The sequence below is a fragment of the Populus trichocarpa genome, chromosome 9, assembly GCF_000002775.5.
Source record: "Populus trichocarpa isolate Nisqually-1 chromosome 9, P.trichocarpa_v4.1, whole genome shotgun sequence".
Lineage (NCBI taxonomy): Eukaryota > Viridiplantae > Streptophyta > Magnoliopsida > Malpighiales > Salicaceae > Populus > Populus trichocarpa.
The window spans coordinates 8,336,197-8,360,386 of record NC_037293.2 but is presented as its reverse complement, the minus strand read 5'-3'; the positions used below and the strand labels follow the sequence as shown (position 1 = coordinate 8,360,386).

At 32.1% G+C, this 24,190-nt stretch overlaps 3 protein-coding genes and 1 pseudogene across 4 annotated transcripts; all 4 read left to right on the top strand.

The window, feature by feature from the left end:
- Window positions 1-985: 985 nt before the first annotated feature.
- LOC7469623 (probable prolyl 4-hydroxylase 9) lies at window positions 986-5,065 on the top strand. Of its 2 annotated transcripts, none has more exons than XM_024608122.2 (8): window positions 986-1,206; window positions 1,298-1,411; window positions 1,868-2,025; window positions 2,099-2,201; window positions 3,509-3,604; window positions 3,974-4,039; window positions 4,130-4,249; window positions 4,801-5,065. In XM_024608122.2, the coding sequence occupies exons 1-8, from the start codon at window positions 1,096-1,098 to the stop codon at window positions 4,891-4,893; spliced, it is 861 nt and encodes a 286-aa protein (XP_024463890.1). In that variant the 5' UTR covers window positions 986-1,095; the 3' UTR covers window positions 4,894-5,065. The 2 variants fall into 2 exon arrangements, with proteins under 2 accessions (XP_024463890.1, XP_024463891.1); XM_024608123.2 differs by having other exon boundaries at window positions 1,055-1,206; window positions 1,284-1,411.
- LOC7478725 (uncharacterized) lies at window positions 5,060-10,086 on the top strand. Its single transcript, XM_002313129.3, has 6 exons — window positions 5,060-5,199; window positions 6,854-6,994; window positions 7,524-7,682; window positions 7,794-7,966; window positions 8,048-9,794; window positions 9,886-10,086. Exons 1-6 carry the CDS (start codon window positions 5,182-5,184, stop codon window positions 9,940-9,942), a joined length of 2,295 nt encoding a protein of 764 aa, XP_002313165.2. The 5' UTR covers window positions 5,060-5,181; the 3' UTR covers window positions 9,943-10,086.
- Window positions 10,087-15,877: 5,791 nt separating this feature from the next.
- On the top strand, window positions 15,878-18,641 carry LOC7478726 (uncharacterized protein At2g23090-like; annotated as a pseudogene).
- A 941-nt stretch (window positions 18,642-19,582) lies between these two features.
- On the top strand, window positions 19,583-22,400 carry LOC7478727 (leucine-rich repeat protein 2). The gene is made up of 7 exons (XM_002313131.4): window positions 19,583-19,937; window positions 20,172-20,304; window positions 20,456-20,527; window positions 20,891-21,034; window positions 21,135-21,206; window positions 21,308-21,379; window positions 22,063-22,400. The coding sequence occupies exons 1-7, from the start codon at window positions 19,859-19,861 to the stop codon at window positions 22,127-22,129; spliced, it is 639 nt and encodes a 212-aa protein (XP_002313167.2). The 5' UTR covers window positions 19,583-19,858; the 3' UTR covers window positions 22,130-22,400.
- The last annotated feature ends 1,790 nt before the right edge of the window (window positions 22,401-24,190 follow it).

Sequence of the window (24,190 nt, the reverse complement as noted above, 5' to 3'; positions counted from 1 at the left end):
ATTATAACTTTATAAAGTGACGATAAAAACAAAGAAAGATTTTTTATTGACAAAAATAAAAGAGAGGATAAAAAGTCATTCCATTGAGTGATTAAGATAAAATATCAATTTTAATGATATTTTAATGATTATTATTTTTTAAAATATATTTTTTTTATTTTTCGAATTTATTGTTAACATCATGGTATCAAAGCAAATTGAAAATATATATAAAAAAAAATTTAAACAAATAATTTTTTTTTTTTAAAAAAAAATAAACAAATTAGACATTATTTTCACAGACAACTATGGTCATGTGGGCCATGACTGCACAAGTTTGGATAATCGAGTAGCAAATCAAATTCAAAGAAAACCAAAAATCCAACGTTGAACTTCACTTGCACTAATTTGTGTTGCGGTCGCCTCACCAGATTACACTTCCCATTGTCCTGCACTAACCACCTGTTTCCCGCCCCCGTGACGTCAAAGCCAAGGAAAGGAAAAAAAAAAAAAACCCTCCTTTCCCGCCATTAACGCGCAAAAAACAAAACACACAATCAATCCCAAAAATCACTTTTATTTTATTTATCACATGTTTAATTAAATTTAATTTATAAATAAATTCAAATTTAATTAATAACTTATTATATTTTTTATATTTGAAATAAAATACTAAAAAATATTTTTATTTAATTTGATATAAAATATAAATGTTTTGAAAAATATAAATAAATCTATTTCATATTAATTATCCACTGAAAAGAATTAAAAAATAAAATTTGTTAAAAAAATATTCAATCATCATCCACGCACATTACCAAAAAAAAAAAACCCATTAATTATGAGCAAGATTAAAAAAACTAATAAGAAAAATCAGTCGACAACAAAAAAACAAACGATGATATTTGAATAAGAATTGATGCAAATAAAAGTTTTTGAAAGAAACAATAATATCTTACTTTTGCATTTTTTTATATATTAAATTCGGAATTTAAATTAATATTCTTAATAAATTCTAAATACAAAAATTCATGTAACTCTTTCAATTATTCCAGAAAAAAACTGTTTCATTTTTCAAGATCGACGGAACACAACCCAAAACAACAAGACTCATAAATGAAAATCAAAACGAAACGATCAAAAAGAAAACTGGGGTTACCAGCTGCAATTATTCTTTGTTCTTTGTTCTTTCTTGCCGGTTTCTACAGTTCCATTTTCTTCCCCCACGTGAGTGCCTCTCTCTCTGCGTGCGTTGATTCTGTGCTTTAATTAATTACTCTGATTAGAGGGTGATTATTGTTTAGTTATGGTTTTTCAGGATGTACCTGTTACTAGACCGAGGTTAAGAATGCTTGAAGTAGCTGAAGGGGATCATGATACGATGCCGCATGGGGTTACTGGAGAAGCTTCCGTTGAATCCATTCCTTTTCAGGTAATTCAAGTTTGAAAAGTTTTTGGGTTAGTATTAGATTGGGGATTTATTGGAGAGTTGGACTTAAAATCAAGTTAGGTTATTGGAGTTTGATGTGAGATAGATTTGTGGTAGTTTTCATTGGATCATAGTTTTTTGGTAAATTATTTAGAAGCATAAAGGAAATTAATTTTAGTTTTGTTTATTGAAATGATGGCAAATAAGATTATTAAAATGAAAATATCGAACTGTGGAAAGATTTATGGCTCTTTGGAGATGGTGTTGGTGGGTAAGAAATAAAACAGAAAATGATGCACTGAAAGGAAAAGAAGAGTTTCAATCTTGTAAATAAACCAATGTTTTCGTGAGAGAGGGAATGGATAGGCTGTAATTTTTATTTTTATTTTTTTGCTTAATTAGAAATGCTTTGAATGATATTCTAATTTGTTTGCGCATCTTTTTTATACATGGTTTCAGGTATTAAGTTGGAAACCAAGAGCACTTTATTTTCCGAAGTTTGCGACTCCCGAACAATGCGAAAGCATAATCAAAATGGTTGAGTCTAAATTAAAACCATCTACACTAGCTTTGCGAAAGGGAGAAACTGCTGAGAGTACCAAAGACACTAGAACAAGGTAAATCATTTCTTTTTCATTTCCCTTTTATGTGCAATGCACCATGTCCTTATCTTACAACTCATGAAAACAGTTCAGGATCATTTGTTAGTGGATCAGAAGATGAAACTGGGACCTTGGACTTCATCGAGAAGAAAATTGCAAAGGCTACAATGATCCCGCAATCCCATGGAGAGGTATTTTCTTGCTGTTATAATGTCCTTTTTTTTTTTTGGCTTTTATTTGGGGCTGGAATTCATAGGGTTGTGATAATAATTATGTAATAGGTAGTATACTACTTTCCATATCCGTGTGTTTACTTGTTTCTCTTTCTTTTAGTAAAGCTTAAGGCAATAACTTATTTAAATATGACTCAATCAACAGTTGTTAATACTTTATGACATTATGTAACCTAATGTTCCAGATTATAGAATCTGATGGATCACTGACTCTCTTTTGTTCTGATTTTTTTTTTTTATAAAAAGAAACACTGTCTAGCGATTTTCTAAATATTTGTTCTTCAAGAGAACCAGGTATTCTCCTGCTTTTTTTTTAAACGACAAATGTTTATGAGCAACACACATACAAGTTGTTTGGTATCATGCTCATGGGCCTTTGATAACTAAATCAAGCACATTGGTAAAAGTTAAAGAAAAAAAAACACTGCTGCAATTTAGATGTTCATTACTAGCAGATTAAATGGTTAAAATAACTCTCAACAATGTTAAGGATGCATATGAGAAAATCGGAGAGATTTTCAAATGATATCACAACTTACCTCTGAGAGAGACTGTTTTAGCAGGTCAGTTTTCTTTCAACATGCCACGAACTTGAAAATACTAAGGAAAATTGAAAAACTAACAGAAAAGACTAGCTTTTATTAACACCTGTTTTAGCTAGTCACTTGCTTACCTTTCTTTCTGATGACTTCATTGATTGGCCCAATTAAGCCCTGTTTCCATGGCACTTGCTCGCCATTTTATTTCAGAAATGGTACAAGGCTATAAGCAATCTAGATGTGTCTTATGCTTTCAGAAAAGAAGTTAGGGACCCTGATTCCAGAATCTGCAACTCAACATGATTATAAACCCTATTCTAGTTTCCCTGTAGTCTTTTAGTTGAAAAGGGAAAGTTGGAGATAATGAGGAACCATGTTTTGGGTAGATTTATATAGTCAATTAACAGTTACCTTGACGGTCTAAAATAAAGTCTAATGCTTTTGAAATGCTAGCAAATGCATGTGAAATCTGATCCCTCTACTTTTGCTTTTCCTCCTATATGTGCTACCTGGAGCCCAGGCTGGCATCTCTGATATTTTGGATGTGTGATGTTAGAATAACATCATATATTTTCTCGTGAGCCTGATTTGATCTTTTTCAGTTAATAATTCTTATCTAATCAAGTATTTGATATGATGTCCCCTTGCATTTAAAATTTGAAAATAATTAACCTTTCTTTACAGGTCATTTCTATGTTTGTCTGAGTGGATATCACCCTGTTGCAGGCATTTAATATCTTGCGTTATGAAATCGGGCAGAAGTATGATTCGCATTATGATGCGTTTAACCCAGACGAATATGGTCAACAGTCGAGCCAAAGGGTACATAACAAGCACCTCCATAGCATCTTGAATGTTTAATTTACCACTCCCTCGCCACTACATGTAGAATGCTGTACCAAATTGGCAGTTCATTAAATCAGATCGCTTTCTTGCATGCCATCATTTTCTTTCCATGCCTTTCCTTTCTAGTTGTCATTTCAGTCGTTCTAGCATGGCATCATACCCAAAATCATATTTGAAGCTTTTTTATATTGTTCTCAATTGCTTACAAGGTATTTACTTCACAGTATGTTATATTGTTCTCAAAGATTGTTGTTTTCTTAAAATTAAACATGTGATCTTGCTGTAACTGTGAAAGTGTTATTGCAATAAATATTATAAATTTGTGATTGATTCACCATCATGCAGACTGCTTCTTTCTTGCTGTATCTGTCTAATGTGGAAGAAGGTGGAGAAACCATGTTCCCCTTCGAGGTATTTGACCAAATTCTGTGTCTTTTTGTTGCTTTGCGATTTGAATCATTTTCATACTGATAGTAACCACCCTACTGGTTCGATTTATAGAATGGCTCTGCAGTAATTCCTGGTTTTGATTACAAACAATGTGTTGGCTTGAAAGTGAAGCCTCGGCAAGGTGATGGGCTTCTATTTTACTCATTGTTTCCAAATGGCACAATTGATCCGGTAATTTTTTTTTTTGTCAGATCATTTTCACCCCATAATAATACGTGTACAACTATGCATTTTACTTGTTATGTTGACATGTTTAAGTATGTAACTTAAGAGTTTTCCAATAAATTGGTCCATGAAAGTTGGTTAAATGGTGATGCTAAGCATAGTGTCAAACCCATAAAGTTTTTGAAAACGTTCTTTATGTAACTCTGCATTCTACTTCTTGTTATGTTAGGATAGAGAATATAGCAGAAAACCTCCTCACTTGAATGGTGTTTTGTCATGCTATTCTTTCAAGGTCGTTTTGGGTGTACCGTGTTGAACCAAAACGCATTCTTGTCATTCTGCATGCCCGCCTTAGCTGGATGATTTGCGCCGCATGATTTTCCCCTCTTTAGTTCATTTTATTCTGAAGGAATTAGTATGCGGGGGAGGGAATGGTCGTAGAGCATTAGCCATGGTTTTTGGAAATTTTTATTTCTCAATCTATAATGACTAGTTTAGCTGTTGGTACTCTAGTTTCTGCATGTGATTTCTCACCCATGTGCGCTACGCTTTTGCAGACATCTCTTCACGGAAGCTGTCCAGTCATCAAAGGGGTGAAATGGGTGGCAACAAAGTGGATTAGAGATCAAATATGGACTAGGGATGAATAGATATATTATTAACCTGTGATTCCCCATCATCTGTTGCAGTCGTTGTAACACCTTTGTGGAAACACACTATCAATTTCATCACTCAATATGAACAATTTCATGTACTCTGGCGCGCGGAGGTTAGTTTATAAGTGAAAAATGAAGAGATTTTTATCGGTGCATTATTTTACCACACTGGAAGACTTCTATATTTCTCTGGTTATCATGTCAAAAGAAATGCAAAAACAAGAAGTGCCAGACTAAATTCAAGTTGTTTTTTGTGCACATACCAGGAAAAGAGGGGTGAGAATGCTGCAAGCAGATGAGGTATATATTTTCTATTTTTACATGCTATAATTGGCAAGGTCCGGTTCTAATTTCTGAACACAGGATATGTAATAAACCGGGCCAGGCTGCTCTGCTACAGGACGGGTAAAAAAATTTTTAGAAAAAAAAAAGTGTAGCCATTTGCAACAAAATCTTTAAAAAAAAAAAAATTGTAGCAGCAAGAAATTCTTTCATTGAGAGTCAATTTTTTTTTTTATCATGAGACAACTAATGTGAAGTTTTGCCACAAAAAAACATCGGCTAATGTTATAAAATTTCATGAAAAAAAACACAACAATTAAATAATTTTTTTTAAAAAAAAGAAGAATCTTGAAGGGCTGTGCAAAAAAAAAAGTACGCTTATGATTTTCTACAAAAAATTTGAATTTCAAATGGTATTAAAAAAAAATCCAAATTATTTTGTATGCAATCTATTTGAATGGATCAATAATGTAAAATACAGTGAAAGAAAAAAGGGGGAAACATGTAAGGCTAGGCGTGCCCGGACTATTAAAAAGAAACTTGATCGGCGCACTAGGCCTCTTCATTTTTTTATATTAAGAGGTGGATAACCCTTTATTTTTTAAAATAGAAAAAAGATGCAGGCGATGTATTATTTGTAACCAAAAGTTTCCAATGACGGGAGGGTCACCGGAAAAATTGGGTTGGGGTATTTTATGCTAAAAAAAAATAGATTTTTAATCTATTTTAATTTTAAAACATTTAGAAAACACTCTAAAAATCTTAATAAATTTAAAATTAATTCGAATTTTAAAATTTTTTCGAGCTTAAATTTTTCATCTCATGAGAATGCCAAAAAATACCATAGTAAAACTTTTATCATCAAATGAAATCTTTTAACACCAAAATTAATATTTTTTATAATCAAAATCAATGTCAGTTCAAACTTTTTCTCTTCAATCTAAATTTAGTGACTCTCTCTTTTCTCTCTTAGATTATAAAAATAAATAAATAAAAAATTGTGAACCAATATTGATTTTTCAAACACCACATGGACCAAAAAGTTAGAAATAGCAAAGTAGAAAGACCAAAGTGAACTTTGTACACAAACTTTGAAGTTGCTAATTATTTTCCATGTTTTTCCACACTTTGATCTTCTATTTTACAATTATATCCTCTCTTTTTTTAATGACCATTAATTTGACCATAAAAAATTTGGCAAAAATTAATAATTAGAATGAAAAAAAAAATATTATGACAGCATTTAGTTTTTTCTATAATAATAATGTTAATTTTATTGAATTTATTTTTAAAAAATCACATTCTAAAAAATATTATACACACGTATGATCTCGTGTCAGGCTACAAGTAAGAAACCATGAGCGTCACCATACTCCAAATACACCAGATAATTACTCAAATCCAGATTTAATTAAAACTAGCCGTTAGAGACCAACAACCTCCAGCCGTAACGGCTACTTTTATTTCTTTATTTTAAAAAAAAAACGATTTACATTAGCATAATTTATTTTTCATAAAATCACATCCCCTAAAAAATAAACAATTTTCTTCTTTCATTTCCATCTCTCAAAACCCAAAATATCTCCTAACTAATAAGCATAAGACTGACAAGTAAATTCTTTTTAATATTTTTGAATTTACAATTTTCAAGAGATTTAATTGTACAATTCAGCAATCAATGGATCTCGGGTGCTTAGATTTGGGATGCATCTCTGTGTTAGACAAGCACAGCAGCGACAGTTTTGTTCTTGATCCTGTTAACAAGGAATGTGATTCGCGGGAGAAGGTTTCTTCGGGTTCTAAGATCGGGAAGGTAAATCCTTTTCGTTTTTGTTGTTTTTCAAGATTTAGGGTTCTTGGATTTTCTTGTTAATTTGTATTGAATTTTAATTTGAATGGAATCAAAAGCTTAAAATCCTCGGAAGAAGAGAATTTGGTCTTGTTTGTTGTTGTTTCGATTTCTTTTCTTGATGTTTCAAAGAAAGTTGGAATTGATTAGAACTCTAGAAACTCTAACATTAATCAAAGAATGTTGCGATTTGTTTAATTCTTTCTTGGATAAAAATTCAACTGATAAAAAAAAACTAAAGTACTGGAATTCAGTAGTGAGTAGTGTCTCTCCTTTTAACTTGTGTTCTTTGATCCAATGGCCAGTACTAAGTTTTAATTTCTAAGTTAATGGTTCACCATTTCATCAATACATTTGTTGTCATTTAGGGCAGCAGCAGCATGTTCGGGTATATATGTGATTTTGGTAATGGTGGATGATTTTCTTATTCTGATAATTGAAATTTGTGGAGGTTAATTGTGATGTTTTCATTTCACGCTCTTGAATATTGCAGAATAAATCGCCAAAAGGGACTGGCCAATCAGCATTGAATTCTCTAAGCAAATTTACATCCCAGATTAAGAAGCCTTCTCACCGTAAGAATTCTCCTATCAACTGGTTCCCACGCAAGAAGGGGGACTCCTACTTGCAGAGGAAAATCAAAATGCTGCAGGTTGGTTGTGTCATGTGCTTACTGTATTTTCTCCTATCCCCACCCCTGGGAAAAAAACAAACTGTCAACACGCATCTTTTTTTATGACAACTGATTTGTATATTGGACCAGGAATTGGATGGGATGAATATGACTCTTGATGAGGCGCTTGGTGATTCAAACCCACATTATTCTAGAGTCTTGAGAGAGAAAATTGAAGCAAGAGAGGCTGCAAACAAAGCGGTGGAGGCTCGAAAAGCTGCACTGGTGGAAGCATCTTGGTGTCGGATACTAAAAGCTGCCAGGTAAACTTTTCAATGCCCAGAGGATTTGAAATATTGTGAGGTTTTCCATTCTTGCACTGAGCTTATTGGTTAGTATTTCAGGATCCAGAGTAAAGAAGCAGAAGAACTGCTGCTTAAAGCAGAGAAAAATGCAGCCGAAGCTTTTGAAGCTGCAAAAGCTATGGAAGTAATCATGTTCGATATACCAAATAGTCCTCGGATGCCTTGTCAAGTTCAAAAATCTACTGTTAAAGTAGGGGGGCCTACTGCTCATACGGTCACAGCATCTTTTGCAACTGTATTTGAGGTAGATAAACAAGTAGCTGCAGCGGTCAAAACTGCATTCACCAAGCTTGCAAACTGTCCTACTTTTAACAAAGAAGAATTCAAAGATCTGCTGCGAAAAATCAGTCAGAATCCAGATATGGATGATAGTAATTCTGAATTTTCAGAGTGTGAATCAGAGTCTGGGTCAGAATTTGAACTGATATCTAAAGACATGGATTGTAAGTTTCCCAGTCCTGGGACAAGAATCAGTAAATATAAGAGAAGACAGTCTTTGGACAAGTTGGATATGATCAAGCTTGTGGATGTGATGCTTGAGAGGCTTAGATGTTTGAATGAAGACGAACTTTCTTCTTTGGCAACTATCGTTGCTACATGCGGTTTAAATGCTGCCTTGGCAGAAGTAGAAAACAGTAAGGTGCATGATCCAGTCTTTGCTGCTGATTATACCTCAAGTCAAGCACTTAACCTTCCCCGAAGAATGTCTTCTGTTGGTTCAGGAACAATGAGAAGGAACGAGGTTCGGTTGGGACTCCCAAGTCTAGACAAGTTCTTGGTCAAGCACATGTCAAAACTTGAAAGAGAGGTGCAAGAAGCTAAGGATAGGAGGAGGAATGAACTCAAGGCTGGGAATCAAGGGAATACGGATAAAACTGGTGATGGAAAGGTCAATATAGATGGTAAGAAGACTTCTAAGAGCATTCCTGATCTCGGAAGTATTCTTATGAAGCATTCCTCAAAGTTAGAAAAGGAGATTGAAGAAGCAAAGAAGCATTCAAGAAAAAGTTTTGAAATTATTTCGAAGAAACCGGTCAGTGACTTGATTACATCCGAGGGCATTTCTGACCTGGGAAGTATATTGATTAAGCATCCGTCAAAGCTTGAAAAGGAAGTTCTAGAGATAAGAAAAAACTCAGGAAAAACATTTGACATGGATGGCAAGGACCTCGGAGGAGCAATTAATGGTCAAAGAAAAGATGTTCCAGAAGTACCAAGCCTGGATAAGTTTCTGGTAAAACATGTTTCAACACTAGAAAAGGAGGTTCAGGAAGCAAAGAACAGAAAGAAAAATGAATCAGTTGAGAAAGGCAGAGTAGAGAAGGAAAATGTGGACTTGAATAAAGAAGAGAATATACTGGAAGGAGAGAAAATGCAAGCATTGTCATCGGGAAGCAACTGTGGAAATTACAGGCACCAAAACAAATATGGAGGAAATGTTACTGCAGGTTGTGAGGGCCTGGACAGAGTTCTGGTCAAGCGTGTCTCTAGACTAGAGAAAGAGAAAACGGCATCGAGTCTAAACCAAGAAGAGATGAATGTGAAAAGAAGTGGCAGAAAAGTGCTTACGCAGACAAATGAAGGTGATTTGGACCAAATTTTGGTTAAACAAAAATCAAGGCTCGAAAGAGAGAAGATGGCTTCTGCTCAGCAATCTGGAGAAGTGCCAGCTAGGCTCTCTGTATCTCGTAGAGAAGCAAGGGAGAGAGAGTTGCAAGAAGCATGGGGAGGCTTAAGTTTAGGAAACTCCATTCGCCCACATCTCTCCAAACTTGAAAAGGAAAAGGCAAGTTCTCACATTTTTTTAGCCTATACTATTCGTGGGATTTTTTTCCAGTCTTGTTGAAATTTTCATGTTTGGTTCTTCCGTATTTCAGGCGGCTTGGATTAAAGCTGAAGAGGAGGCAAGAAGGCAAGCCACGGAGGAAGTGTAAATTCTTTCAGCCATATATCCCAAATGCTTGCTGGCAGATTCTCTCTTGAATCGTATTACCACATTGTACTGTGTATCTTCATTATATTAACATGAGGATTCAACTCTGATTCCTCATCTTGGTTATCTTACAAAACCTTCTGAATTTGCTGCACTCCATTTCATTTCAACCAGCAAAAGTAAAAAATTTAATTTTAAAGAATGTAATTGTGAAAAAAAATAATAAGGATAAAATTTAACAAAAAAAAAGCACAAGGAGAGTGAAATCTAAAAAAAAAATGATTACAAAAAAAAAAAACAATTAATAGAATGAAGATCGTATTTGATAGATTAAAAAATCACAGGGGTGGAATAAAAATATATTAATAATTTAATAGATTATTTATGAATTAAAAAATGATAAAAGGTGAAATAACAAAAAAAAACTATAGAGGGCTAAATGGATAAAATTTAACAAAAAAAAGATAAAGGAGAGTGAAATCTAAAAACAAAATAAAATGATTACAAAAAGAATAAATAACAATTTACTTGACAGATTAAAAAATCACATAGGGTTAAATTGAAAAATATTTGTAATTTATTAGATTATTTATAGATTAAAAAATGATAAGAGATGAAATAACAAAAAAAAAAACTATAGAGGGCTAAATGGATTGAAAAAATTTGAAAAAAAAAGCCATAAAAATGTTAAAATGAAAAATATTTGTAATTTAATAGATTATTTATAGATTAAAAAATGATAAGAGGTGAAATAAAAAAAAACTATAGAGGGCTAAATGGATTGAAAAAATTTGAAAAAAAAAACCATAAAAAGGATTAAAAAAATTAGAAAACACCTGCTTAAAAAAAGAAAAAAAAATATAAACTCGAGCAAATCTTTTAAACCTGATCTAATCTCTAGAACTCACAACTCATGAACTTTTGGATCGGGTCCAATTAAAAAGATCAATTCTCAATAAATTTAATTTTGAATGATGAAAAAATTATCAATAGAAAAACAAAAAAAAATGGGATAAATTTATCAAAAAAAAGCTTTAGGAGGATGAAATTTAAAAAACAAATTAAAATGATCGTAGACAACATAAATAGCAATTAGCATAATGAGGATTATATTTGAAAGATTAAAACATCATAGGGGTGAAATTAAAAAATATTTATAATTTGATAGATTATTCATAAATTAAAAAATAATATAGAGTTAAATTGAGAAAAATTGCAAGAGGGCAACTCAACAAAAGACAAATGAAAAAAAATAATAAAAACAACATAAAAAAAAGAAGGATAAGAAATAAGAAAACATCATCTTAAAAAAAAAAACTCAGACAAACCTCTTAAACCACGTCCAATTTCTAAAAGTCGCAACCCATAAAATCTTGAACCTGGATTAAATCAAAAAGCTCAATCATCAATGAATTTAATTTTGAATAATGAAATCGGTGAAAAATATTATTAAAAAAAGCATGTAGAAGCAAAAAAAAAAAAACAATAAAAGAAGAAAAACATGGATAAAATTTGATAGAAATAAACCTAAGGAGAATGAAATTTGAAAAAACAAACAATTTAAAAAATGAACACTAACAAAATAAATAGCAATTAAAAAAAATAAAAACTATATTTGCTAGATAAAAAAAATGATAGGGGGTAAAATTAAAAAAAACATTTATAATTTTATGGATCATTTAGAGATTAAATAATGACTGGGTGAAATTAAAAAAAAAATGATAGGCAAACCGCAAAAAATAACAAAACAAAACAAAAGGAAGGGATAAAAAAACAAAAAAAAATAACCTTAAAAAAAAAAAACCAAGTGAAGCTTTTAAACCTGATCTAACTTATAAAATTCACAACCCGTGAAATCTTGAATTTGAGTTTAATCAAGAATCTTAATTATTGACCAATATAATTTTAAAACATAAAATTATTTAAAAAATATTAATAAAAAAACCTTGCAAAATCTAAAAAACAATAATAAAAAAAATAAGATGAAATTTGATAGAAAAAATTCATGGTGAATGAATTCTTTTTAAAAAAAAAAAACATTTGGAGCAACTTGATTTTCCTTTTTTTATGTTTTCACGTGTTCTATGCAGCAGAATTGCGGCACTTTCAAATTACCTCTGGTCTTGAATTTGAACTCCACTGGACATCCCAACATCGATGTGCCATATTCTACAATTGTACGTACTTGCTGCAATAAACACCCAGAATTTAACTACGACCAGGAAAAAATAGCTGCAGTGTTGTGATGCAAATGGAACCTCACTAAACACAGTATAGATTGAAATTTTAATACGTCATTTCTTGATGTTTTTGATATATTATATTCGAAGGTATTTTGGTTTTATTGTCCACGTTTAAGTATTGAATTGATGGATTAAGTAATATACTAAAACGCGTAGGAAATTCACTGTAGCTAAAGTTTTTTTTTTTTTTCAGTTGTTTTTTCGTTTTTTTTCTTGCTTTTTTTTTTTTCGTTTTTGGTTTTGTTTTTCTATAGCAGTTTTTTTCTTTTTGTTTTTTTTACATTTTTTTTTAACGTATAGATTTTTCACTATAGCAGTTTTGTTTTTTTTTCCTCGCTTTTGTTTTTTTTGTTTTTTTACATATAATGTATTGCTGTGCACACAGTGAAACACTTGACTTTTTTGTTGTTTTTCTTTTCTTTTTTCTTTTTTTTCGTTTTCCCTATGAGTTTTTTTTTTTTGCCTTTTTCTTTGTGTTTTTTTTCTTTCAATGAATTTTTTTTGTTTAATTTAGTTTGTTAATGTAAAAAAAAAATTTAATTTAGTTATCATATTTTCATTACACGAATCTCAGTTTTTTTTCTATATTAAGCTGGTTGAAAACTTAACTTTGTAGCTTTTTTCAAAAAGAAAAAAAAATATTATGGATTACTACAGTCTTTCCCTTGCATGATTTTTGTTTGGTTGCAATGTTTCCCCCACATGTTTATTTATTTATTTTTTTTCATTTTTTTTTGCAATTTTTTTTTTCAGTTTTTTTTTTCTGTTGCATTTTTTTTTCGTTTTTAGTTTTGTTTTTCTGTAGCAGTTTTTCCTTTTTTTTGTTTTTGTTTTTTTTACATGTTTTTTTTTTAACGCGTGGGTTTTTCACTATAGCAGTTTTATTTTTTTTTCCTCGCTTTTGTTTCTTCTATTTTTTACATATAATGTGTCGCTGTGCACACAGTGAAACACTTGATTTTTTTTATTTTTTTTTTCTTTTATTTTTTGTCGTTTTGCCTATGGGTTTTTTTTTTTTTTTTGCTTTTTTCTTTGTGTTTTTTTTTCTTTTAATGAATTTTTTTTGTTTAATTTAGTTTGTTAATGTGAAAAAAAAATTTTAATTTAGTTATCATACTTTTATTACACAGATCTCGGTTTTTTTTTCTATATTAAGTTGGTTGAGAACTTAACTTTGTAGCTTTTTTCAAAAAGAAAAAAAAAATACTATGGATTACTACAATGTTTCCCTTGCATGATTTTTGTTTGACTGCAGTGTTTCCCCCAAATGTTTATTTTTTAAATTATCTTTGTTAAATTTATTTTTTTAATATTGAGTTGGTTGAAAATTTAGCTTTAGCTTTCCCCACGTTTTTTCATTATAATTATTATTATATTGTATTATATTATATGACTGTTTTTTTCTTTTGTTTTTTCTTTTTAATGAATTTTTTTTGTTTGATTTATTTTGTTAATGTTAAATTTTTTTTTATTTAATTATCATATTTTCATGATACGAATCTCGGGTTTGATAGGTTAACCTGATTTAACGAGTTATTTTTTTTCATTTAGTTTAGTTTGTTAAAGTTAATTTTCTTTCTATTTAATTATCAGATTTTCATGACATGTATCCTAGGCTTGACGGGTTAACTTGGTTTGATGGGTTAACCCGGTTAATTCTGGGTAAACCCGTCATTTTTTTTTCTATTTAGTTATCAAACTTTCATGACGCAAATCTCAGGTTTTACGGGGTAACCTGGTTTAAAGGGTTAGCCCAATTAATTCAATTTTTTTTTCTTTTTCTTCATTAGTTTTTTTTTTTCTGTTGATTTTTTTTCTTTGTTTTTTTAATTACTCTATTTAATTATCACACTTTTATTACACAACCTTATAGCCAGACCCACATCCAATATTCTTGGGTCTGGTGTTACTGGGTCATGTAAGTTTAATTTTATTATTAATATTATACATATTACTCTTAGGTCAGATGTTGCAGCCACCCAAGATTCTTGGGTATAACTTTGCAGAAAAATCCAAGATTTTTCAATTTTTATTTTTTAAAATATTTTTTATAAAAAAAAATAACTCGCGGCATCGCGCGGGTATCAAAGCTAGTATTCTACAATTGTACGTACTTGCTGCAATAAACACCCAGAATTTAAACTACGACCAGGAAAAAATAGCTGCAGTATTGTGATGCAACTGGAACCTCACTAAACACAGTATAGATTGAAATTTTAATACGTCATTTCTTGATGTTTTTGATATATTATATTCGAAGGTATTTTGGTTTTATTGTCCACGTTTAAGTATTGAATTGATGGACGGTGTAACATATAATTTCTATAAAAAATGATGAATTCATATAAAATTAACCAAAAAATCCTTCAAAATACATCATGAATCTTTCAAGTCAAAGGTTTTACAATCTCTTCATTCTCAATATTTTTAACATATATATTTTCATAATTTATTTCTCTAAAATATCATTTCACTTTCTCTTTTTATAAAGTTATTGACTTTATTATCAGATAGTCCTCACGTTCATTAAAAAAACCTTTTACACATATCAACTATTAGTTATCTGGCTTACTAGGCATCACCTGCTATTACCACAACTATCGATTACCTTGACTTGTAAAGCACCACCTGCTACTACCATAATTACTGGTTACCTGCCTTACCAAACATGACCTATTATCATTTATCAATCTCTAGATTTTTCATATCAACTCATTAGATACCTTAACTATAAAGAATATATCATATTCCTTGAACTAAAAAATAAATCAATTATCCAATACATCAGTATTATTTTGAATTTTAAATCTCATCAAAAATAAAAACAAATAATCAAACTATAAAAATCTCAAATGTAGTTGACTCAAAACCAAAAAAAAAAAGATGTGAAGAATGGTAAATAGACAACAGTCAACGACATCAAGATGAGTAGCAAGGCAGCGCATTACATGCCCAAACATGCAGACAGATGGAGAGAATTGGAGAGGAAAAGAGACGAGAGAGAGATCAATTGCTTCCAACAGTGCAATCAATCACAGCTCTTGGTGAGGTGAACAATTGTGCCGAAGCTCTAAAAAACCATACCAATTACCCATTGCTGAGAGAGAGACAAAACAAAACGGTTGGGAGATGAGGAAAATCACAGGAGACGGAAAACAGAGGACAACCACCAGTCCAGTTGCCGCAAACAATCTGTTTAAAGAATTTTTTATTTTTTAAAATTTATTTTTAATATTAACATATTAAAATAAAAAAATTAATTTAAAATAAAACAAAAATTTTTAAATTTTTTCAAAATATTTTTGAAACATAAATATAAAAGATAGCTACCTTTACTTGTGATGTTGATTTAAATTTAATTGAATGGATATCCATTTGAAAATGCAAGTTTTTTTTATATGTATCTATTTAATTTTATAAATAATGAATATTAACAAATTTAATTCAAAATCTGCTACAAACTCAATCTAAAATATATAATATATATAATTTATATCTTTCTTTAATTTGAATATATATAAGATATGCATATATATATTTAATAAAAATTATATTTAAATATACCTATTATTTTTTATTTATATTAAATAAATAATTAATTTAAAATTTGATTAACATGGTATAAATATTTAAATTCTTTACTTGGGAATCATAAATCATAAGTAAAATATAAATATAATAGAAAACCGATCACCCGTACGTTGACATCCTATTGATACTTCGTTAATATTGATTTGTTTCTAGAGTCTTCTTCTTTTCCTTAGCAAAGCCAGTGCTCTCCCTTCTTCCTCTGAATTCTAATTTCCACCACGCAACCAGAAATTCAATAAAGATTTCTCCCTGATTCCGATATCAAATCACCATGGGAGGAGGAAACGGTCAGAAATAAAAAATGGCCCGTGAGAGGAACATGGAGAAGCAAAGAGCTGCGAAGGGTATTCTTTATATATCTTGTACTTCATATAATTTCTCCAAAGTTTGGTTCTTTTCTTGGAAATTTACGGATCTAAGTGGTGTTGTTTTTATTTTCTATTGAATTTTTTTGAGTTATTTTAATTTGATTTCTTGTGTGTATAGGAAGCCAGCTTGAGTCTAACAAGAAAGCTATGTCTATCCAGGTAGTCTCTTTGCATGCTTTTGCTTTTAAATTTTGATATCATACGTATGCTATATCTTTCCTTGTTTTGCGTCTCTCTTGTCTTCTTTTATACTAACATTTCTTGTTAGTGTAATTTTATTTTGTTTCCGAATTATATGATCTATAGTCATTTGACAGCTTTTTTTATCTTCAAATCTGGATTTTAATTTGATTGGATTTTTAGCTACAGCAGTTAGTGAGGTTTGCAATAAGTAACTAGATCATCCGTGTGAGAATGTTAGGAACTTGTTTCTTCGATGCTTTGGCCTGAAATTCTGCATTAGCTGTGATTTTCTCTTAAAGCTTCTCTCTTTGTTTTAAGCTTGCTCAGAGTTTCTCCGGTTGTACTTCTGGTTATAGAATTACTTTTCATTGGCCCTTTTAATAATTCCGGCGCATTTTCATGTATGTGGGTGATTTGGATGTGTGTCAGACGCTATCCTATGCAAGGTTGTTAATTTCATTTTCTTTCATTCGAAATAACTGAAACGTTTCATATTAATTCAAAAAATAAAACAAATTTCATCTTATTTTAAATCTTGGTCCGTTCTGGATTTTTCGGCTAAATTCCACCAGGAATGTTCCGGTTTCATTCCACATGTTCCGTTTCGCTCTTGAAAAGCCATTGAATCAAATTGAACCTTGTTCAATTTAATTAATTAAACCACCCAATTATAAAAAAATTATTTTTCATTACTATTTTCAATAACAATGATATTAATAATAATATTGAAAATTATTATTACTATTTTCATTAACAATGATATTAATTTTTTAAAATTAGATTTATCACTAATATATATGGTTTATATTCATGTTGTTTTTTTCATGTTTATACTTTGTAGGAATTTGAGCAAAACAAGGGATGCTTTAGATTCCATTAGCCTTGATAATATTGACCTAACTTTATATTTAAAATATTTGTGTTAAAACATTTTACTTTCATAAGATTTTGATATTTTGTTTAAGTTGAATTACTTTAAGTTAAAGATCTATTTAATCTTGACTATTTAGAAATATTTTAAATTTTAAAATTATATTTGTTTGGCATTGTGTTTGTATTGCATAATTTATAATTAATTTATCTTAAATTTGAATTATGTTTATTGAATATATATATATATATATATGAACAGTACAACCTCGAAACGGCACGCCGAAACACTCCGAAACTGAAACATTCCATTTCAATTGAAAAAACGAAACACCTACCGAAACGGAATTGACAACCTTGATCCTATGGGAATGAATAAACTGTGGATGTCTTCATTACATGTTTTAGAGATGTATTGGAATTAAAGATTATTAAGTCTGATGGATTTTTCTTGAGATTATGTTGAGTTTTCTTTATTTCTCTCCTGTGTTGCAAACATTAGAATCCCCTCTCTCAGGTTCAGAGTGGAGAATGTCTTGAGACTTGTGGCGAGTTTGGACATGGATATTTTCTCAATTACTGCTCATTGCAGAAGCTGGATTTTCATTTTGCACTGATTTATTATAGAGATCCATGACGCTTCACGGTATACAATTAGTAATGTGAACAGTGAGAACTTCATTTCATAGTCCTTGAACATTTAACCATTTCTGCATTTTAGGTTTCCCAGTACGAGGTTCTTGATTCTGATTTATGATGGGGAGTTTTCCCATGTTTCTTGGTCATTTTCCTAGGATATACCTATCTAGTGCTTGCTGTAAACTTGTATTTCATTGGCTCCATTATATTTGTTTTTTTTTTTTAATTTCTTATCATTCTTTATGAAGTAGACATTTTATTCAGCCTTTACAAGGTTGTGACTTGATCTCTTGTTGCTGTCTCCCTCGACGCCGGTGCTGGTTCCTTCCATAATTGATCCGGTGGATCATGGATACTGAGTGCAGTGCAAGGTGTGCATGCTGACATTCATATGCACCACAACAGAGGTGAAGTGCCGGGAGCATGCTGAAGCAAAGCACCCTAAGTCTGATGTGTATGCTTGTTTCCCGCATCTTAAAAAATGATGCTGGAAGTGCAAAACAGGAACTTGCATGCAGAAATCGACAGTAGAATACTACTTATTATGTACCTTGCTACTCCTCGAACATTTTCATGATCATGCAAGCTATCCATTCAGTTCAATGTTCATGATCTGCCTTGTGGATTTTAGATGCCAAACTTAGTTGTCTCCCTGATGAGCATCCCATGTAGTCTGAGATGGCATTGTACATGCTGATGGTTCTACATTTCATTTTTTTTTTAATTTTTGAATTCTATTATTTGTAGAGGAGTAAAGATAGCGGCTCCTGTGAGTGCAATTTAGCATTCCTTCCTGAGGTAGATAAGGCTAGTCTAATTAGAGTATGGGGAGAAAGAATTATTGCACTAATGAAAGGGTAAGTGACAAGTTGCCTATGAGCAATACAAGTTTTAACATAGTAATGATTTAAGGTAAAACCGTCAGCTCTCGAAAAAAATGTTGATGGCACTCAAAAGTCATCTCCAACCCTTCTTTCTAACAAAATGTTGATGGCACCAAAGCCTTTTTTTTTTCTTTTTAGTATATTAAAACAATAAAAAACAATAAAAAAATAAATTTAAAACTAAAAATAAATTATTGTAAAAATATAATTAGATCGCAAAGCCAAACGAGTTTAAAGAGGTTATTTGAGACGAGGTTTCAAATGATATTTTACTGAATTTTGAATTTTTTTAAAAAAATTATATATATATATATATATATATATATATATATATATATATTTGTATTATTATGATACATTGATATTAAAAATATATTTTTAAAAATAAAAAATATATTATTTTTATATATTTTTAAATAAAAAATATTTTAAAAAATAATTATTATCACATTTTAAACACTATTTAAAATTAACTGTTTTTTTATTAGTCAAATTTAATCATATCAATCTATTTAAAATAAAATCATAATTAATTCACCCGAATTTAATAAATATGCATTATCTTCGTCGTGGTCGTTGTCTTGGTTTGAACTTTTACTGATTGTGGGTCCGTCTGACGTGGAATAAAATGTTAAAGGGCCTCAGCCGTACATCACGTTCTTCCTTCCCATAATGCCCTTTAACCCCTTCAATTCAACGCTTGAAAGCTGAGATGGTCTTTTACGTTTCGTTTAATACATCACTAGAGTTGCCGGCTGGCGGGCTTCAAAGTTGAAACTTCAAAGTCATCAATGCTTGCGCAGTGGAACCCGCACATTGAACGCGCAAAAGACCCAAAACACAGCCAATGACTAAAACACCCAACATCCTCCACTCCCATTGGCTCTCTCTCTTCCACTTGCACCTGCACTGTCTTCTTGCTGCTGTGCGGTGTGGTGCAGTAACAGTAGCCAGTCTTTCTTTCAAGGTTGAAACAGTGTGCGAAAATGAACCCACTTTTGTAGCGTTTCTTCTTCTTCCACTCAATGATTTGACTTGACTCACTTTTTTATTAATTACCCACCATCTCTCTCTCTCTCTCCTCTCTGGTTTTCTTGTTTCTTCGAACTCCTTCTTCACTATAGTTACCCTCTCAAAAAATGGCTCACCTTTACCTTCTATCTATTTTTCTTTCCCTTCTTCTCTCCATTCCCCGCTCCCTCTCCACCAACTCTGAAGGTACTACTACTAATCAACTTCACTCCTTTTTGGGTTTCAAAGTTTACCTCCTTTTTTGTGTGTATTTTGCCATGAAAAGGAGTGTTGTGATAGGTTTTAAAATTCGGGTTTGGGTTATTTTGTTTAAAATTTGTACTATTTGATTTTGGTTTTGTTGGCAAGAAAACATGTGGTTGGGTTTGCTGGTTTCTGAATATGTTGTTTCGTGGCTTTTGTTTGTATTGGGGGTTTCAGGAAATGCTTTGCAAGCTTTAAGAAGTAGGCTTTCCGATCCAACCAATGCGTTGCAGAGTTGGGACCCAGCTCTTGTCAGTCCCTGCACCTGGTTCCATGTCACTTGTGATTCCAACAATCATGTTACCCGCTTGTAACTTCTCATCTCTCTCTCTCTCTCTCACTCTTTCATTTTAATTTTGAGATTTGTTGTAATTCTTATTCATAATCATGTATGTTTTTTAATTTGCAATAAAATATTATATAGTTTTATTTCTCACTATTTTTTCGTTGTTGAATTTCAGGGATTTGGGTAATTCTAATATTTCTGGAACTTTGGGACCAGAGCTTGGACAACTCAAGCATCTAAAGTACTTGTATGCCATTTTGTCCCCTTTTGCTTTAATTTTCAAGGACTACATCTTGTTACCTGTTATGATGTGAAAACAGAAAACAGAAGAAAGTTAGACCCTGAGAATTACATCCCGTTTGTGTTCTGATTTTTCTTTTTTCTTTAAAGGAAATAGATATAAATTCATCTTGCATTTGATTTTTTTTTTTTGAACGAGACCTCGTAGAGTTCAGGCTTTTGTTTCATCAGAAGAATTTAGTGAAGAATCTTACAAGCAATTCTAAGACCATATATCATCATATTAATTGCACGGTGAATAAGCTGCTGTATTTCTTTTTCATATGATTATATAAAGTAACTGGGTTGTGAAATTCTTAAATGTCTGCAGGGAGCTTTATAGGAATGATATAGGAGGGAAAATTCCCAAGGAGTTGGGTAATTTGAAAAACCTTGTTAGCATGGATATGTATGGCAACAAGTTTGAAGGAGAAATACCTAAATCTTTTGCCAAGTTGAAGTCTCTCGTATTCCTGTAAGCATTTCCCCTTCAATTGGCCAAAGCAAATTGAATATGAACAACTCAGAAATTACTTCAATTTTGGAACTTTAATTTGGTCGAATTGATGGTACAGTCGACTAAACAACAACAAGCTATCAGGATCTATTCCAAGGGAGCTCGCAACTCTTAAGGACCTCAAAGTTTTGTAAGTAGAGAACAAGAAGTAGTTTTAAATTCCAAGTTAATAGTTATGGAGATTGTTTATATTAGTTTTCTAATTTTGTCATGTTTTCCTTTTGGTTTCAGTGATGTTTCTAACAACAATCTCTGTGGAACAATTCCTGTTGATGGCCCCTTCGCCTCGTTTCCGATGGAAAGGTATCTTGATCCTGTTAACTTACTGTCTGCTTGTAGTTTTCTTGAATCATTATGACATGGAAGTTACTTCCTCGTCGTTTGCTAAATTTCTTATGGCCAATTGCATATCTGAAATGAAACTGTTAGTCTCCCTAAAAATCCCATATAACAAGTACACTGAGTAGTTAGACCCCGAAAGGAAGAACTTCAATGGTGTGACCTTAAGAGCCTGTTACCTGTGTGAATCAGTGTCGAACATGTGACTGGCATGTGGCATTTATGAACTCGCCTTGCATAATTACTCTGCCCCAATAGTGAAAACTGGAAAATCCTCAATCATGTAGCATCCATTCTGTAGGCTTGTTTGGGAAAGTGCCCCTTTTTACCTCCTGATCTCCACTCTAGCTATCAGCACTGTTTGCATCAGTCACATGGAGATGCAAGTACACCAGCAAGTGGATTGGTGCAACTCCTGAACAATACAAATACTATGTTGCATGCTAGGTATCGATAATTTGAATGAATTGTTGCAAACGCGACAAATATGGAATGCGTGCTTTCTTATACATAAATTTATCGTATATCATCTGTATTGGAAACAATTAATTCGTCTCATAATGCATGCACGAAGCATGATATGGCTCTGTTATAGTTTATTTTCGTAGTGAGTTTTACTTGGTTAATTTTTTGCTGGCCTGTTTCAGTTTCGCAAACAACAGGCTTAATGGACCTGAGCTGAAGGGACTGGTGCCTTATGATTTCGGATGCTGAAGACTGTAACCTTGAAACTTATCTGAGATAATTTAGTGCCCCATTACGATACGTTGTTGACAATGACAATGGCACATTGTTGATGTCAGGAAAGTTGATCGGGTAAGCAAATAAAATGGTTTTATGAGATCTGCAGTTGGCCATAGACTCTTAGCCAACCTTCCCCAATAATTGTACTGGTGGACAGGGTACACTCATTATCAATATGTAAAACTGAGCAACGAATTAGATTGCTGCGCAACATTTGCTATAAATTTGCTCTGTTTTAGCACCCTGTTTTTTCCTGCAATTTTTTTTATTATTATTATTGTTTGATCAAGCCGTTCAGACCATGTGGACCTGCTTGATAACTGCCAGATATTCCACCACAGCCAGGAGCGGCAGGCTATCGCAGGCTATGTGAAACCAGCCTCCCGCACCACCCTCCACCAGAGAAACTAGCCTCATGGTTCAAGTCCAACAAGCAGATCCAGCCTCCTGGGCTTGATCCGCGTCCCATAACCTAGCCCCCCCTGTGATGAAGTGCGAGCATTGTATAGTTAGTTCTTTAGTGGCGATGTGGGATTCAACTTTTCTACTCCCTCTGATTCCCAAGTCCCCATCACAACATCATCTTGCAGTTTTCCCGCTAATAAATCCTTCTTCCTGGTCGCAAATCACTGTAGCATTTGTTTGGGTGCTGATGGTAAGATAGATTTAGAATAATTGAACACAGCATCCTGAATAAGCGAAGTGGAAAACTTTCCAAGAGAGTCTAATTTTGGTAGCCAGTAGTGTTTTGCAAATCAAAATAACATAACAATTGGTCAACATGTTGGTTTTTTAAAAAATAAAAAAAATATTATTTTAATATATTTTAACATGAAAAACAAAAACAACCATAATCATATTTCCAAACATATCATTTTATACTAACATCCACCTCTCTCTTACGTTGTTTTTCTTACAATGCTTAGTTACCCATCAAGTTCTAAGAGCTTCTCAAAAGAAGCACGAGGTGTAAGAAGATTGTAAAATATTTAATTTAAATCTTCAAAGCCCATTTGCTGAGATATAATTACAAAATGGCAAAGAAACATCGTTTCATAATCTCTATTCTTCTTTCATGCATTAGGCCATACGGATCTGATTCATTAGGCCATACGGATCTGATTGTCTTTCATGTAAATTTAAAATTTTAACAAAAATGATGGTCCAGTTGGAACAGCCCATTAGGCCATACGGATCTGATTGGCACCAGCCTGTTATCCTTCCACTGCCAAGAGAGGAAGGTGATCGTTGCTCTGTGAAACCAGCCTCACGCAGTGCCCTTCACTTCAGGAGACAGGCCAACCAGGCCTTCGCTTGGTTAGCATGGCTCACTCTTGGCTTGGAACGGGCAGGCCAGTAAGAAGCCACACCAAATCCGACCTTCTGTGCCGAAACAAAGTTCCATCACCTTCTTGCCCTCACTTGAGTTACAAGCCCACGCTACTGAGCTCAGCGATGACACGTCGTTCATATGCAGTATATAAAGTATGAAGAGTTGCTCTTTTTATTCGATGTGGGACATTATTTCTTGCATACCCAAGACTGGCAGGCGCTCTCCACCAATTTGGAAGAGAAAAACACTTAAATTAGACGAGACATTCGTAGAAAGTTAAAACATTTTGTGTCGGCAAGTGTTAGTTTTGATTCAGATTGAAAACAAGAATAAGCTGACTGAGTCCTTATATTTTCCTAGATATTCCGAAACCTGGATGCTGTGCTTGTTTGTTTATGCTAAAGCGCCGTGTTTTTTAGAAAAATTAAAAGTTATTTTAAATATTTTTAAATTATTTTAATATTGAAAATAAATTTTAAAAAATTAAAAAATATATATTATTTTAATATATTCTTAAACAAAAATTAATTTAAAAAAAACTGTCACAATTGAAATGGACACGTCCAATTAACATCGACGTGCAAGATATTAATGGTCTGAGATGGATTCCACAAGATATCTATCTGGACTGTAATGTAAAATTCATTGATAAACAGAATGGCCATTCAAAAATAGAAGATCCTGGACTAGAATTAGCC

Excerpts from the sequence above, each read along its gene's own strand:
- LOC7478727 (XM_002313131.4), top strand. The coding sequence starts at position 19,859 with ATGGCTCACCTTTACCTTCTATCTATTTTTCTTTCCCTTCTTCTCTCC. Across the intron at positions 20,305-20,455 it reads AACAATCATGTTACCCGCTT|GGATTTGGGTAATTCTAATA; the intron begins GTAACTTCTCAT and ends GTTGAATTTCAG. Across the intron at positions 21,207-21,307 it reads CTTAAGGACCTCAAAGTTTT|TGATGTTTCTAACAACAATC; the intron begins GTAAGTAGAGAA and ends TTTTGGTTTCAG.
- LOC7469623 (XM_024608122.2), top strand. The coding sequence starts at position 1,096 with ATGAAAATCAAAACGAAACGATCAAAAAGAAAACTGGGGTTACCAGCT. Across the intron at positions 1,207-1,297 it reads GTTCCATTTTCTTCCCCCAC|GATGTACCTGTTACTAGACC; the intron begins GTGAGTGCCTCT and ends ATGGTTTTTCAG. Across the intron at positions 4,040-4,129 it reads AAACCATGTTCCCCTTCGAG|AATGGCTCTGCAGTAATTCC; the intron begins GTATTTGACCAA and ends TTCGATTTATAG.
- LOC7478725 (XM_002313129.3), top strand. Across the intron at positions 7,967-8,047 it reads CGGATACTAAAAGCTGCCAG|GATCCAGAGTAAAGAAGCAG; the intron begins GTAAACTTTTCA and ends TTAGTATTTCAG. Across the intron at positions 9,795-9,885 it reads CCAAACTTGAAAAGGAAAAG|GCGGCTTGGATTAAAGCTGA; the intron begins GCAAGTTCTCAC and ends TCCGTATTTCAG.